This window comes from Nerophis ophidion, linkage group LG04 (genome assembly GCF_033978795.1).
Source record: "Nerophis ophidion isolate RoL-2023_Sa linkage group LG04, RoL_Noph_v1.0, whole genome shotgun sequence".
Classification (NCBI taxonomy): domain Eukaryota; kingdom Metazoa; phylum Chordata; class Actinopteri; order Syngnathiformes; family Syngnathidae; genus Nerophis; species Nerophis ophidion.
This window is the reverse complement of record NC_084614.1, coordinates 70,644,671-70,662,389: the sequence shown is the minus strand read 5'-3', so window position 1 is coordinate 70,662,389 and position 17,719 is coordinate 70,644,671. Positions and strand designations below refer to the sequence as shown.

The 17,719-nt window shown below is 35.9% G+C and overlaps 2 protein-coding genes across 7 annotated transcripts in view; both read right to left on the bottom strand.

Moving 5' to 3' along the window:
- Positions 1-17,719, bottom strand: part of gria4b (glutamate receptor, ionotropic, AMPA 4b) — a 352,168-nt gene that overhangs the window by 116,871 nt on the left and 217,578 nt on the right. For all 6 annotated transcript variants that reach the window (XR_009806573.1, XM_061898945.1, XM_061898942.1 and 3 more), the window contains exons 5-6: positions 6,960-7,013; positions 6,652-6,810 (exon numbers count right to left, since the gene is read on the bottom strand). Coding sequence is in view for 5 of the 6 variants with exons in the window: in XM_061898945.1 (XP_061754929.1) it covers positions 6,652-6,810; positions 6,960-7,013 (213 nt within the window). In the remaining variant the exon portion in view is untranslated. The remainder of the gene's footprint in view (positions 1-6,651; positions 6,811-6,959; positions 7,014-17,719) is intronic.
- Positions 1-17,719, bottom strand: part of LOC133551824 (uncharacterized) — a 502,474-nt gene that overhangs the window by 329,071 nt on the left and 155,684 nt on the right. The window lies entirely within an intron of this gene.

Here is a 17,719-nt window from a genome sequence, read left to right as displayed (position 1 = left end):
CGCGCAATTACACAGTATTCTGGACATCTGTGTTGCTGAATCTTTTGCAATTTGTTAAAATAATAATGGAGAAGTCAAAGTAGAAAGATGGAGGTGGGAAGCTTGAGCCTTTAGCCACACAAACACACGGTGTTTCCTTGTTTAAAATTCCCGGAGGTGAAGCTTTACTATGGATCACAGCGGTCCAGCGATCATGGATCCTGACCACTTGTCAACCGACAGGTTTCGGTGAGAAAATTGTGGTAAAAAGTCGCCTCTTTCCGGAGATCAGCGGAGTTTCTTTCGTGCTATTGCTGCTGCTGTGACTAATTCCCTCAGAGACTGACGTCAAGACACCCGTGGACACACCCCTCAGACTATCAGGTACTATATAATCTCACCAAAACAATAGCAACACCATAGAAAGATAAGGGATTTCCCAGAATTATCCTACTATAAGTGTCTAAAAACATCTGAATCGCTCACAATGCTTTAATTTTTTTTTTTAATTTTTTTCTAGTCCTTAGCTATCAATATCATCATCCACGAATCTTAGCTCTTTTTGTTGGAGGCTCCCATTATAAACAATGTGAGGATGTGAGGAGCCCTCACACCGGTGGCGTCATCGCCCGACCACTTGTTTCGGTGAGAAAATTGTGGTAAAAAGTCGCCTCTTACCGGAGATCAGCGGAGCTTCTTTCGTGCTACTGCTGCTGCCGTGACTAATTCACTCAGAGACTGGCGTCAAGACACCCGTGGACACACCCCTCAGACTATCAGGTACTATATAATCTCACCAAAACAATAGCAACACCATAGAAAGATAAGGGATTTCCCAGAATTATCCTAGTAAATGTGTCTAAAAACATCTGAATCGCTCACAATGCTTTAATTTTTTTATAAAATTTTTTTCTAGTCCTTAGCTATCAATATCATCATCCACGAATCTTAGCTCTTTTTGTTGGAGGCTCCCATTATAAACAATGTGAGGATGTGAGGAGCCCTCACACCGGTGGCGTCATCGTCTGCTACTTCGGGTAAAAGCAAGGCTTTTTTATTAGCAACCAAAAGTTGCGAACTTTATCGTCGATGTTCTCTACTAAATCCTTTCAGCAAAAATATGGCAATATCGCGAAATGATCAAGTATGACACATAGAATGGACCCGCTATCCCCGTTTAAATAAGAAAATCTCATTTCAGTAGGCCTTCAAGCATCATTGGGGGTTTTCTGCCTTTTGTTTTGGTATTGTTAACCTCCCAAAGCATGCGTTTAAAACAAACAAGAAAACAATATAATTCCATTCCACCTGGAATGGACTTATACTGTCTTTTCAGTTGAAATGGAGTGGTAAATGACCACAATAATGTAATAAATTGAATGCTGCGGACACGGTTGTTACTGGATACTTTCTAAAGATGCTTCTACTAATAATATGCAATTATTTAATACGAGCTCATATTGACAAATGTCCTGTTTGAGACTGCAGTTTTGTTCAGTTAGGGACGCATGTCTCGCTTGTGTGCTATTATGTGCTTAGCTGTTGTGTAGCTGCTCGCTCCTAGTAGCCTATTGCCTACAATGTTCATTTTTTGTGTATTACAGCACTAAAATAAATACTAAATAATCTGTAGTTATATAATGCGTCAGTATAACTGATACCCAAAGCGCATTATATTATACATTATACGTTACATTCACACACACATTCACACACTGTGTAAACTATGTGTGCTTATTAGAGGAAATTTAGATGTGTTTACCTTTTCTTTTAGACGTTTCAGAACTGCGCAACAAGGGCTGGCACTGTTGTGCCAACTTTAATTTGTGGACTTTATGAATCTGCCCTGCAACCAGCTAATTTCCCCATCATGGGATAAAAAAAGTCCATTCTGCTCTATATTTTTCCAAGACATAAGGAGCAAAGAGAAGTATTTGTAAGTCCAAAACCTGTTTTCTCTTTATTTTGGAGTTGGAGGCGAAGATGTATTAGGTATGTATTAGGAAGATGTATTAGGCACGACAGCGTCTGTACTTCCTCAGGAGACTGAGGAAGTTTCAGCTAAACCACATTGTTACCATAACAATCTACAAGATTAATATAGGTTGCCTCTCTCTCTTTCCCTCCATCTTTCGGTATTCCTTTTTTTATTATTATTTCATTTATTTTTTTTAATGATCTCTCTAGCTATCATTATGTAAACGTATTGTTGCATTTGAACAACTGTATTGTTGACAATAGAGGTAAACTATTGGTATTGTTGATCAATAGCGCTTTTTCTATTGGTATTTGTATTGCTCCAGTTTTGGTGTAAAAATGCTCGTTGTCATTTTTGTATTATTATTTATTTCACTAACTCCTTATTTGCTATCATTTTTACAATCATATTTGTACATATCGTATGTGCTGGTGTTGTTCTATTGTTGTTGTTGTTTTTGTTGTTATTGTTGTCTTATCCCCACAATTTGCACCTCTGTCTTCCTTTTTTTCCTCTTTCTATCCCCTCCTGCTCCGGCCTGGCTGCACCAAATGATAATATAAATACATTTAATAAAGTCAAATTCAAATAAGGCAACAAGAGAAGTATCCTACACTTCTCTTTTGTAAAGTAAATCTGAACAGCCGATATGGGCATCTACATCAACTATAGGATTTGCCTGAGAAGCTGGACAGGACAAAAAAAACAAACAAACAAAAAAAAAAAAGCTAAACCAAAAGATCCTCAGAAACTTCTACTCAAGCACAACAGAGAGTGTTATGACTGGAAACATCACCTCCAGGTACGGGAATAGCACCGCACACGACTGCAACAGACTGCAGAGAGTGACCAGATCAGCCGAGCGCACCATCGGAGGTGTGCTCCTAACCATCTGCAACATGTACACCTGGAGGTGTAGATCCAAGGCCAAGAGGATTGTGAGGGACTCTAGGCACCCAAGCAACTGCCTCTTCTCACTGCTGCAGTCAGGCAAGCGCTACCGGAGTCTCAAGGCCAACACGGAGAGACTCAGGAGGAGATTCTATCCCCAAGTCATCAGACTGCTCAACTGCACCGCTTAATAACACTCATCACAATTGCGCAAAACCGCACGCACAAGATCACTTTATTTACCGGACTACAATACTCTTCGTTCAATGACTGTAAATAATGTAAAAACAAGAGTATAAAGAAGTAGTACTGTTCCATTACATTTGTTCATACTACTGTCGCTACTCAACTGCCAAAGAACTGTTGACACCTTCATATTTGTTCCTTCCTATACTGTATATACTGTTAACACTATTTGATCTTGCACTGGTACTGTATTTGACTACTGTATTTCTACTTGTACTGATACTTCTACCATAACTTCAGTGACTTATTGTGCAACTTAACTGTCTTGTAATTAATGTACAGTGGGGCAAAAAAGTATTTAGTCAGCCACCGATTGTGCACGTTTTCCCACTTAAATGATGACAAAGGTCTGTAATTTTCATCATAGGTACACTTCAACTGTGAGAGACAGAATGTGAAAAAAAATTGAGGAATTCACATTGTAGGAATTTTAAAGAATGTATTTGTAAATTATGGTGGGAAATAAGTATTTGGTCAACCATTCAAAGCTCTCATTGATGGAAGGAGGTTTTGGCTCAAAATCTCACGATACATGGCCCCATTCATTCTTTCCTTAACACGGATCAATCGTCCTGTCCCCTTAGCAGAAAAACAGCCCCAAAGCATGATGTTTCACCCCCATGCTTCACAGTAGGTGTGGTGTTCTTGGGATGCAACTCAGTATTTTTCTTCCTCCAAAGACGAGGTGTTGAGTTTATACCAAATAGTTCTATTTTGGAAAAAATGAAACCAAAATAGAACTTTTTGGTAAAAAACAACTCGTCATGTTTGGAGGAAAAAGAATACTGAGTTGCATCCCAAGAACACCATACCTACTGTGAAGCATGGGGGTGGAAACATCATGCTTTGGGGCTGTTTTTCTGCTAAGGGGACAGGACGATGAACCGTGTTAAGGAAAGAATGAATGGGGCCATGTATCGTAAGATTTTGAGCCAAAACCTCCTTCCATCAGTGAGAGCTTTGAATGGTTGACCAAATACTTATTTTCCACCATAATTTACAAATAAATTCTTTAAAATTCCTAAAATGTGAATTCCTGGATTTTTTTTTCACATTCTGTCTCTCACAGTTGAAGTGTACCTATGATGAAAATTACAGACCTCTGTCATCATTTCAAATGAGAGAACTTGCAAAATCGTGGGCTGACTAAATACTTTTTTGCAGAGCTATTCAATTGTTGTATTTCTTTGTATTTAGTGTATTAGATTCTGCAACTAGTGTTTGGAACCCATTGTACGCAATATCTGAAGAGCATGGAAAAAAGCATTTCACTGTGGTGTAGTCTGCATGTGATGAATAAAACTTGAACCTTGAACCTAGTCATTGTAAAATCATAATAATCTGTTAAAGTGACACTTCATTGAAAATATGTAGTTATATTGAAAGTCGATGGCGAGCAAATTTGGTAAAGAATGTCGGAATATACACCGATATTTTATTAAATCCATAATATTAAAAAACAAATCCAGGCCAAGTTTCATACAATTACCTTTAAAACAGCGATTTATTACAAATGGAAAAAAAGGCTTATGCTTTCACAACACACAGTATCTACGTCAGGGGTGTCCAAACTTTTTCTGACAGGGGCCGCAAAAATAAATATTGAAGGATGTTGGGGCCCCTTTGATACATTTTGCACATTGAAGGTACTAAAACGAAAACAATATAGGTCGATCAATATATGCTAAACTATAACATACGTATCTTAGCATTGTGGTATTGTGGTATAATCTACGTACTTTTGCCCTGAATTAAGCATTTTCAAGCATAACAATAGCTGAAATAACTAAAAATACCATGACTGCAGTAGCTTTGTCCAAAACTATGAGACCACGACGTTCAGTATCGTAACCAATGATTGGTTTAGCCTCAAGCAGCCTCGGTAACATTACAAAGCTACAAATCTTTTCAGCTAAATTGCAGTTGAACGACTCTAAGTGATATAACGTGGTACTTGACACATGTTAACCGTTAGCATGCTAACTGTTCTGGACAATTTTGCAGCCAGACACCTCAGAGTCATAAAACATGGTACATGTGTGAACTAACATTAGCTTTATCCTCAGGGGTCCCCAAACTTTTTGACTCGGTGGGTCAAATTGGGTTAAAAAAAGCTTGGCTGTGGGCTGGGCTGTATATATATATATATATATGTATATCTATATATATATATATATATATATATATATATATATATATATATATATATATATATATGTAGATATATGTATATATATATATATAAATACACATATACATATTTACGTGTGTATATATACATATATATACACACACATGAATATGTATATATATACACATTTATATACACATATATGTATGTGTGTGTGCATGTATGTATGTGTGTATATATATATATATATTTATATATATATATACACACACAGTGTGTATACACACACACACACACACACAAATATACATATATGTGTGTATATATACATGTATACACACACACACGTGAATATGTATATATATACATATTTATATACACATATATATGGATGTGTGTGTATATATGTATGTGTGTATATATATATTTATATATATATATATACATACATACACACACACATATATATACATATATATGTGTGTATATATACATATATATACACACATGTGAATATATATACACACATTTGTATACACATATATATGTATGTGAATGTGTGCATATATGTACGTGTGTATATATATATATCTACATATATATATCTACATATGTGTGTGTATATATAAATATATATACACACACGTGAATATATATATATATATATATACACATATACATATATATGTTTGTGTGTATATATATGTACACATATATACACATACGTACATACATATATATACACACACACACATACATATATACACATATATATATATATATATATGTAGTGTGTATACACACAAATATACACACACACATGTCGTGTGTATCCACACATATATACACATTTATACACGTATACAGTGTGTATACAAACACACACACACACACATATATATATATGATATTTAGACAAATGTATGAATACATGTGAATATAAACTGTATATAATCAAATATGCACATATATATATGAACAAATATATATACATAAATATACATCCAGTACAAACATATATGTATGCACACACACACACGCATTTATATATATATATGCACACACACATACGAACAGACGCACACATCCACACACATGCACACACACACACACACACACACACACGATATTACTGCTGTTAAGTGATTAAATTGTTGACTTGGCACTTCTAACTGTTAGCATGGTAAAGTTAGCATTTAAGGTCGTCTTGGACATTTCAGCATTCACAAGCAAATTTCTCCCAAAATTGCATATTTTATGTTTTTTGTGTGAAATTCTAATCCAGGATGCTTTCATTTTGTTTCCAGAACGTATTGCGGGCCAATCTAAAAAAACGAACCGTGGGCAGCAAAATGCCCCCCCCCTCCGGCCACACTTTGGACACCCATGATCTATGTGACGTGTCTAATCTCAGCGCGCTTTTTACCTTGGGCGGGGCGTCGGAGCCCGGGTACTCCCTCTGATCCAGCTTGTTCCAGCGCTGCATCAGCTTGATGACCATGGGGTTGCTGAAGTCCACCAGCTGGAAGCCCGTCACGTTGGCGCCGCCGTGCATGAAGCGCTCCAGATTGATGTCTTTGAAGCCCTTGAGGGCGCGACAGGCAGAAAAGACTAGTCATGCGCCGACGAAGAAAACACGTGTGTGGAGATTCCTTTTGGTGCATTTCCAAGGTGCACTACACTTTTAGATGATGCAATCACAGCTGGTTGAATCAAATGTACACATGTCCTCACCAGGTTGGCCATGATGTAATGGTAGCCTTTGACGTGTTTCCCCACGCTGACAATCTGACAAACAAACAAACAAAAAAAAAAAGGTGTTAAATTGACAAGCATGACGTCACACTAATTGATTTAAACGATGCTCTTGATGAGGCGGCGGCATCGGCTTTGATGTGAAGATGAAAGCACAAATGATAGGGTTGTCGGGTTGCCATCGTAGATATCGTCACGCTTTAAAAGACAACACTTGGTGACGCACACGTGCGCCAAGGCACGCACACACACGCACACACACGCACACGCACAAGCACACACACGCGCACACAAAGAGTCGATGCCGTGATAAAAAGTGATTTTGAAAGCTGACATCTGCTGGAAAATCCCACCGGACAGCCACTTACAAAGTGTGTTAACTCAGCCAGGAAGAAACTAAAGAGCTTTCATGTATGATGATGACAGTAATAATAATAATAATAACACAACCAAAGCTTCAAAGATTAGGTTTGGACTAAGAACATTTGTTGTACTCTGTCTCAAAGTGTTAAAATGTGTTTAATGTTTCCTTACCATTGTTGGTATGTTGTCTATTACCATTGTTGGTATGTTGTCTATTACCATTGTTGGTATGTTGTCTATTACCATTGTTGGTATGTTGTCTATTACCATTGTTGGTATGTTGTCTATTACCATTATTGCTATGTCGTCTATTACCATTGTTGGTATGTTGTCTATTACCATTGTTGCTATGTTGTCTATTAGCATTGTTGCTATGTTGTCTATTAGCATTGTTGGTAGGTTGTCTATTACCATTGTTGGTATGTTGTCTATTACCATTGTTGGTATGTTGTCTATTACCATTATTGCTATGTCGTCTATTACCATTGTTGGTATGTTGTCTGGGCTTCACGGTGGCAGAGGGGTTAGTGCGTCTGCCTCACAATACGAAGTTCCTGCAGTCCTGGGTTCAAATCCAGGCTCGGGATCTTTCTGTGTGGAGTTTGCATGTTCTCCCCGTGAATGCGTGGGTTCCCTCCGGGTACTCCGGCTTCCTCCCACTTCCAAAGACATGCATGGGGATAGGTTAATTGGCAACACTAAATTGGCCCTAGTGTGTGAATGTTGTCTGTCTATCTGTGTTGGCCCTGCGATGAGGTGGCGACTTGTCCAGGGTGTACCCTGCCTTCCGCCCGATTGTAGCTGAGATAGGCGCCAGCGCCCCCCGCGACCCCGAAAGGGAATAAGCGGTAGAAAATGGAAAATGGATGGGTATGTTGTCTATTACCATTGTTGGTATGTTGTCTATTACCATTGTTGCTATGTTGTCTATTAGCATTGTTGCTATGTTGTCTATTACCATTGTTGGTATGTTGTCTATTACCATTGTTGGTATGTTGTCTATTACCATTGTTGGTATGTTGTCTATTACCATTATTGCTATGTCGTCTATTACCATTGTTGGTATGTTGTCTATTACCATTGTTGGTATGTTGTCTATTACCATTGTTGGTATGTTGTCTATTACCATTATTGCTATGTCGTCTATTACCATTGTTGGTATGTTGTCTATTACCATTGTTGCTATGTTGTCTATTAGCATTGTTGCTATGTTGTCTATTAGCATTGTTGGTAGGTTGTCTATTACCATTGTTGGTATGTTGTCTATTACCATTGTTGGTATGTTGTCTATTACCATTATTGCTATGTCGTCTATTACCATTGTTGGTATGTTGTCTATTACCATTGTTGGTATGTTGTCTATTACCATTGTTGCTATGTTGTCTATTAGCATTGTTGCTATGTTGTCTATTACCATTGTTGGTATGTTGTCTATTACCATTGTTGGTATGTTGTCTATTACCATTGTTGGTATGTTGTCTATTACCATTATTGCTATGTCGTCTATTACCATTGTTGGTATGTTGTCTATTACCATTGTTGGTATGTTGTCTATTACCATTGTTGCTATGTTGTCTATTAGCATTGTTGCTATGTTGTCTATTAGCATTGTTGGTAGGTTGTATATTACCATTATTGCTATGTTGTCTATTACCATTATTGCTATGTTGTCTATTGCCATTATTGCTATGTCGTCTATTACCATTGTTGGTATGTTGTCTATTAGCTTTGTTGCAATGTAGTCTATTACCATTATTGCTATGTTGTCTAGATTAGATTAGATTAGATTAGATAGTACTTTATTCATTTATTCCGTCAGGAGAGTTCCTTCACGGAATAAATAAATAAAGTACTATCTAATCTAATCTAATCTAATCTAGACATTAGCATTGTTGGTATGTTGTCTATTACCATTGTTGGTATGTTGTCTATTACCATTGTTGGTATGTTGTCTATTACCATTATTGCTATGTTATCTATTACCATTGTTGGTATGTTGTCTATTACCATTGTTGGTATGTTGTCTATTACCATTATTGCTATGTTGTCTATTAGCATTGTTGGTATGTTGTCTATTACCATTGTTGGTATGAGATAGGCACCAGCACCCCCCGCGACCCCAAAGGGAATAAGCGGTAGGAAATGGATGGATGGATGGATGGATGGATGGTATTGCTATGATGTCTATTAGCATTGTTGGTACGTTGTCTATTAGCATTGTTGCTATGTTGTCTATTACCATTGTTGGTATGTTGTCTATTACCATTGTAGGTATGTTGTCTATTAGCATTGTTGGTATGTTGTCTATTAGCATTGTTGATATGTTGTCTATTAGCATTGTTGGTATATTGTCTATTAGCATTGTTGCTATGTTGTCTATTACCAGTGTTGTTGTGTTGTCGATTACCATTGTTGGTATGTTGTCCATTAGCATTGTGGCTATGTTGTCTATTACCATTGTTGGTATGTTGTCTATTAGCATTGTTGCTATGTTGTCTATTACCATTGTTGGTACGTTGTCTATTAGCACTGTTGCTATGTTGTCTATTACCATTGTTGCTATGTTGTCTATTACCATTGTTGGTATGTTGTCCATTACCATTGTTGGTATGTTGTCCATTACCATTGTTGGTATGTTGTCAATTACCATTGTTGGTATGTTGTCTATTACCATTGTTGCTATGTTGTCTATTACCATTGTTAGTATGTTGTCTATTAGCATTGTTGCTATGTTGTCTATTACCATTGTTGGTATGTTGTCCATTAACATAGTTGGTATGTTGTCTATTAGCATTGTGGGTATGTTGTCTAGTAGCATTGTTGGTATGTTGTCTGTTAGCATTGTTGGTATGTTGTCTATTACCAGTGTTGGTATGTTGTCGATTACCAGTGTTGGTATGTTGTCTATTACCAGTGTTGGTATGTAATCTATTACCATTATTGGTATTTTGTCGATTACCAGTGTTGGTAATTGTTGGTATGTTGTCTATTAGCATTGTTGGTATGTTGTCTATCACGATTGTTGGTAATTGTTGGTATGTTGTCTATTAGCATTGTTGGTATGTTGTCTATTACCATTGTTGCTATGTTGTCTATTAGCATTGTTGGTATGTTGTCTATTACCATTGTTGGTATGTTGTCTATTACCATTGTTGCTATGTTGTCTATTAGCATTGTTGGTATGTTGTCTATTACCATTATTGCTATGTTGTCTATTAGCATTGTTGGTATGTTGTCTATTACCATTGTTGGTATGTTGTCTATTACCATTGTTGGTATGTTGTCTATTACCATTGTTGGTATGTTGTCTATTACCATTGTTGGTATGTTGTCTATTACCATTGTTGGTATGTTGTCTATTACCATTGTTGGTATGTTGTCTATTACCATTATTGCTATGTCGTCTATTACCATTGTTGGTATGTTGTCTATTACCATTGTTGGTATGTTGTCTATTACCATTGTTGCTATGTTGTCTATTAGCATTGTTGCTATGTTGTCTATTAGCATTGTTGGTAGGTTGTATATTACCATTATTGCTATGTTGTCTATTACCATTATTGCTATGTTGTCTATTACCATTATTGCTATGTCGTCTATTACCATTGTTGGTATGTTGTCTATTACCATTGTTGGTATGTTGTCTATTAGCTTTGTTGCAATGTAGTCTATTACCATTGTTGCTATGTTGTCTATTACCATTGTTGGTATGTTGTCTATTACCATTATTGCTATGATGTCTATTAGCATTGTTGGTACGTTGTCTATTAGCATTGTTGCTATGTTGTCTATTACCATTGTTGGTATGTTGTCTATTACCATTGTAGGTATGTTGTCTATTAGCATTGTTGGTATGTTGTCTATTAGCATTGTTGATATGTTGTCTATTAGCATTGTTGGTATATTGTCTATTAGCATTGTTGCTATGTTGTCTATTACCAGTGTTGTTGTGTTGTCGATTACCATTGTTGGTATGTTGTCCATTAGCATTGTGGCTATGTTGTCTATTACCATTGTTGGTATGTTGTCTATTAGCATTGTTGCTATGTTGTCTATTACCATTGTTGGTACGTTGTCTATTAGCACTGTTGCTATGTTGTCTATTACCATTGTTGCTATGTTGTCTATTACCATTGTTGGTATGTTGTCCATTACCATTGTTGGTATGTTGTCCATTACCATTGTTGGTATGTTGTCTATTACCATTGTTGGTATGTTGTCTATTACCATTGTTGCTATGTTGTCTATTACCATTGTTAGTATGTTGTCTATTAGCATTGTTGCTATGTTGTCTATTACCATTGTTGGTATGTTGTCCATTAACATAGTTGGTATGTTGTCTATTAGCATTGTGGGTATGTTGTCTAGTAGCATTGTTGGTATGTTGTCTGTTAGCATTGTTGGTATGTTGTCTATTACCAGTGTTGGTATGTTGTCGATTACCAGTGTTGGTATGTAATCTATTACCATTATTGGTATTTTGTCGATTACCAGTGTTGGTAATTGTTGGTATGTTGTCTATTAGCATTGTTGGTATGTTGTCTATCACGATTGTTGGTAATTGTTGGTATGTTGTCTATTAGCATTGTTGGTATGTTGTCTATTACCATTGTTGCTATGTTGTCTATTAGCATTGTTGGTATGTTGTCTATTACCATTGTTGGTATGTTGTCTATTACCATTGTTGCTATGTTGTCTATTAGCATTGTTGGTATGTTGTCTATTACCATTATTGCTATGTTGTCTATTAGCATTGTTGGTATGTTGTCTATTACCATTGTTGGTATGTTGTCTATTACCATTGTTGGTATGTTGTCTATTACCATTGTTGGTATGTTGTCTATTACCATTGTTGGTATGTTGTCTATTACCATTGTTGGTATGTTGTCTATTACCATTGTTGGTATGTTGTCTATTACCATTATTGCTATGTCGTCTATTACCATTGTTTGTATGTTGTCTATTACCATTGTTGCTATGTTGTCTATTAGCATTGTTGCTATGTTGTCTATTAGCATTGTTGGTAGGTTGTATATTACCATTATTGCTATGTTGTCTATTACCATTATTGCTATGTTGTCTATTACCATTATTGCTATGTCGTCTATTACCATTGTTGGTATGTTGTCTATTACCATTGTTGGTATGTTGTCTATTAGCTTTGTTGCAATGCAGTCTATTACCATTGTTGCTATGTTGTCTATTACCATTGTTGGTATGTTGTCTATTACCATTATTGCTATGTTGTCTAGATTAGATTTGATTAGATTAGATTAGATAGTACTTTATTCATTTATTCCGTCAGGAGAGTTCCTTCACGGAATAAATAAATAAAGTACTATCTAATCTAATCTAATCTAATCTAATCTAATCTAGACATTAGCATTGTTGGTATGTTGTCTGTTACCATTGTTGGTATGTTGTGTATTACCATTGTTGGTATGTTGTCTATTACCATTATTGCTATGATGTCTATTAGCATTGTTGGTACGTTGTCTATTAGCATTGTTTCTATGTTGTCTATTACCATTGTTGGTATGTTGTCTATTACCATAGTTGGTACGTTGTCTATTAGCATTGTAGGTATGTTGTCTATTAGCATTGTTGGTATGTTGTCTATTAGCATTGTTGGTATGTTGTCTATTAGCATTGTTGATATGTTGTCTATTAGCATTGTTGGTATATTGTCCATTAGCATTGTTGCTATGTTGTCTATTACCAGTGTTGTTATGTTGTCGATTACCATTGTTGGTATGTTGTCCATTAGCATTGTGGCTATGTTGTCTATTACCATTGTTGGTATGTTGTCTATTAGCATTGTTGCTATGTTGTCTATTACCATTGTTGGTACGTTGTCTATTAGCACTGTTGCTATGTTGTCTATTACCATTGTTGCTATGTTGTCTATTACCATTGTTGGTATGTTGTCCATTACCATTGTTGGTATGTTGTCCATTACCATTGTTGGTATGTTGTCTATTACCATTGTTGCTATGTTGTCTATTACCATTGTTGCTATGTTGTCTATTACCATTGTTGGTATGTTGTCTATTAGCATTGTTGCTATGTTGTCTATTACCATTGTTGGTATGTTGTCCATTAACATAGTTGGTATGTTGTCTATTAGCATTGTGGGTATGTTGTCTAGTAGCATTGTTGGTATGTTGTCTGTTAGCATTGTTGGTATGTTGTCTATTACCAGTGTTGGTATGTTGTCGATTACCAGTGTTGGTATGTTGTCTATTACCAGTGTTGGTATGTAATATATTACCATTATTGGTATTTTGTCGATTACCAGTGTTGGTAATTGTTGGTATGTTGTCTATTAGCATTGTTGGTATGTTGTCTATCACCATTGTTGGTATGTTGTCGATTACCAGTGTTGGTAATTGTTGGTATGTTGTCTATTAGCATTGTTGGTATGTTGTCTATCACCATTGTTGGTATGTTGTCGATTACCAGTGTTGGTAATTGTTGGTATGTTGTCTATTAGCATTGTTGGTATGTTGTCTATTAGCATTGTTGCTATGTTGTCTATTAGCATTGTTGGTATGTTGTCTATTACCATTGTTGGTATGTTGTCTATTACCATTGTTGCTATGTTGTCTATTAGCATTGTTGGTATGTTGTCTATTACCATTATTGGTATGTTGTCTATTAGCATTGTTGCTATGTTGTCTATTACCCTTGTTGGTATGTTGTCTATTACCATTGTTGCTATGTTGTTTATTAGCCTTGTTGCTATGTTGTCTATTACCATTGTTGGTATGTTGTCTATTACCATTGTTGGTATGTTGTCTATTACCATTATTGCTATGTTGTCTATTAGCATTGTTGCTATGTTGTCTATTACCATTGTTGCTATGTTGTCTATTACCATTGTTGGTATGTTGTCTATTACCATTGTTGGTATGTTGTCTATTACCATTATTGCTATGTTGTCTATTAGCATTGTTGCTATGTTTTCTATTACCATTGTTGCTATGTTGTCTAGTAGCATTGTTGGTATGTTGTCTGTTAGCATTGTTGGTATGTTGTCTATTACCAGTGTTGGTATGTTGTCGATTACCAGTGTTGGTATGTTGTCTATTACCAGTGTTGGTATGTAATCTATTACCATTATTGGTATTTTGTCGATTACCAGTGTTGGTAATTGTTGGTATGTTGTCTATTAGCATTGTTGGTATGTTGTCTATCACCATTGTTGGTATGTTGTCGATTACCAGTGTTGGTAATTGTTGGTATGTTGTCTATTAGCATTGTTGGTATGTTGTCTATTACCATTGTTGCTATGTTGTCTATTAGCATTGTTGGTATGTTGTCTATTACCATTGTTGGTATGTTGTCTATTACCATTGTTGCTATGTTGTCTATTAGCATTGTTGCTATGTTGTCTACTATTATTATTGCTACGTTGATTGATTGATTGATTGATTGATTGATTGACTGATTGATTGATTGATTGATTGATACTTTTATTAGTAGATTGCACAGTTCAGTACATATTCCGTACAATTGACCACTAAATGGTAACACCAGAATAAGTTTTTCAACTTGTTTAAGTCGGGGTCCACGTTAATCAATTCATGGTACAAATATATACTATCAGCATAATACAGTCATCACACAGGTTGATCATCATAGTATATACATTGAATTATTTACATTATTTACAATCCGGGGGGTGGGATGAGGAGCTTTGGTTGATATCAGTACTTCAGTCATCAACAATTGCATCAACAGAGAAATGGACATTGAAACAGTGTAGGTCTTACTTAGTAGGATATGTACAGCTAGCAGAGAACATAGTGAGTTCAGATAGCATAAGAATAAGTAAATACATTAGAAGTACATTTGATTATTTACATTAGGTTATTTACAATCCGGGTAGATGGGATGTGAATGGAGGAGGGTATTAGTAAAGGGTTGAAGTTGCCTGGAGGTGTTGTTTTAGAGCAGTTTTGAAGGAATATAGAGATGTACTTTAACACCTGTTGGGAGTGCATTCCACATTGATGTGGCATAGAAAGAGAATGAGTTAAGACCTTTGTTAGATCGGAATCTGGGTTTAATGTGGTTTGTGGAGCTCCCCTTAGTGTTGTGGTTATGGCGGTCATTTACATTAAGGAAGTAGTTATTATTGCTATGTTGTCTCTTACCTTTGTTGGTATGTTGTCTCTCCATTATTGCCATGTTATCTATTACCATTATTGCTATTATGTCCATTACCATTGTTGGTATGTAGTCTATTACCATTGTTGGTATGTTGTCTATTACCATTGTTGGTATGTTGTCTATTACCATTGTTGGTATGTTGTCTATTAGCATTATTGCTATGATGTCTATTACCATTGTTGGTATGTTGTCTATTACCATTGTTGGTATGTTGTCTATTACCATTGTTGGTATGTTGTCTATTAGCATTATTGCTATGATGTCTATTACCATTGTTGGTATGTTGTCTATTACCATTGTTGGTATGAGATAGGCACCAGCACCCCCCGCGACCCCAAAGGGAATAAGCGGTAGGAAATGGATGGATGGATGGATGGATGGATGGTATTGCTATGATGTCTATTAGCATTGTTGGTACGTTGTCTATTAGCATTGTTGCTATGTTGTCTATTACCATTGTTGGTATGTTGTCTATTACCATTGTAGGTATGTTGTCTATTAGCATTGTTGGTATGTTGTCTATTAGCATTGTTGATATGTTGTCTATTAGCATTGTTGGTATATTGTCTATTAGCATTGTTGCTATGTTGTCTATTACCAGTGTTGTTGTGTTGTCGATTACCATTGTTGGTATGTTGTCCATTAGCATTGTGGCTATGTTGTCTATTACCATTGTTGGTATGTTGTCTATTAGCATTGTTGCTATGTTGTCTATTACCATTGTTGGTACGTTGTCTATTAGCACTGTTGCTATGTTGTCTATTACCATTGTTGCTATGTTGTCTATTACCATTGTTGGTATGTTGTCCATTACCATTGTTGGTATGTTGTCCATTACCATTGTTGGTATGTTGTCAATTACCATTGTTGGTATGTTGTCTATTACCATTGTTGCTATGTTGTCTATTACCATTGTTAGTATGTTGTCTATTAGCATTGTTGCTATGTTGTCTATTACCATTGTTGGTATGTTGTCCATTAACATAGTTGGTATGTTGTCTATTAGCATTGTGGGTATGTTGTCTAGTAGCATTGTTGGTATGTTGTCTGTTAGCATTGTTGGTATGTTGTCTATTACCAGTGTTGGTATGTTGTCGATTACCAGTGTTGGTATGTTGTCTATTACCAGTGTTGGTATGTAATCTATTACCATTATTGGTATTTTGTCGATTACCAGTGTTGGTAATTGTTGGTATGTTGTCTATTAGCATTGTTGGTATGTTGTCTATCACGATTGTTGGTAATTGTTGGTATGTTGTCTATTAGCATTGTTGGTATGTTGTCTATTACCATTGTTGCTATGTTGTCTATTAGCATTGTTGGTATGTTGTCTATTACCATTGTTGGTATGTTGTCTATTACCATTGTTGCTATGTTGTCTATTAGCATTGTTGGTATGTTGTCTATTACCATTATTGCTATGTTGTCTATTAGCATTGTTGGTATGTTGTCTATTACCATTGTTGGTATGTTGTCTATTACCATTGTTGGTATGTTGTCTATTACCATTGTTGGTATGTTGTCTATTACCATTGTTGGTATGTTGTCTATTACCATTGTTGGTATGTTGTCTATTACCATTGTTGGTATGTTGTCTATTACCATTATTGCTATGTCGTCTATTACCATTGTTGGTATGTTGTCTATTACCATTGTTGGTATGTTGTCTATTACCATTGTTGCTATGTTGTCTATTAGCATTGTTGCTATGTTGTCTATTAGCATTGTTGGTAGGTTGTATATTACCATTATTGCTATGTTGTCTATTACCATTATTGCTATGTTGTCTATTACCATTATTGCTATGTCGTCTATTACCATTGTTGGTATGTTGTCTATTACCATTGTTGGTATGTTGTCTATTAGCTTTGTTGCAATGTAGTCTATTACCATTGTTGCTATGTTGTCTATTACCATTGTTGGTATGTTGTCTATTACCATTATTGCTATGATGTCTATTAGCATTGTTGGTACGTTGTCTATTAGCATTGTTGCTATGTTGTCTATTACCATTGTTGGTATGTTGTCTATTACCATTGTAGGTATGTTGTCTATTAGCATTGTTGGTATGTTGTCTATTAGCATTGTTGATATGTTGTCTATTAGCATTGTTGGTATATTGTCTATTAGCATTGTTGCTATGTTGTCTATTACCAGTGTTGTTGTGTTGTCGATTACCATTGTTGGTATGTTGTCCATTA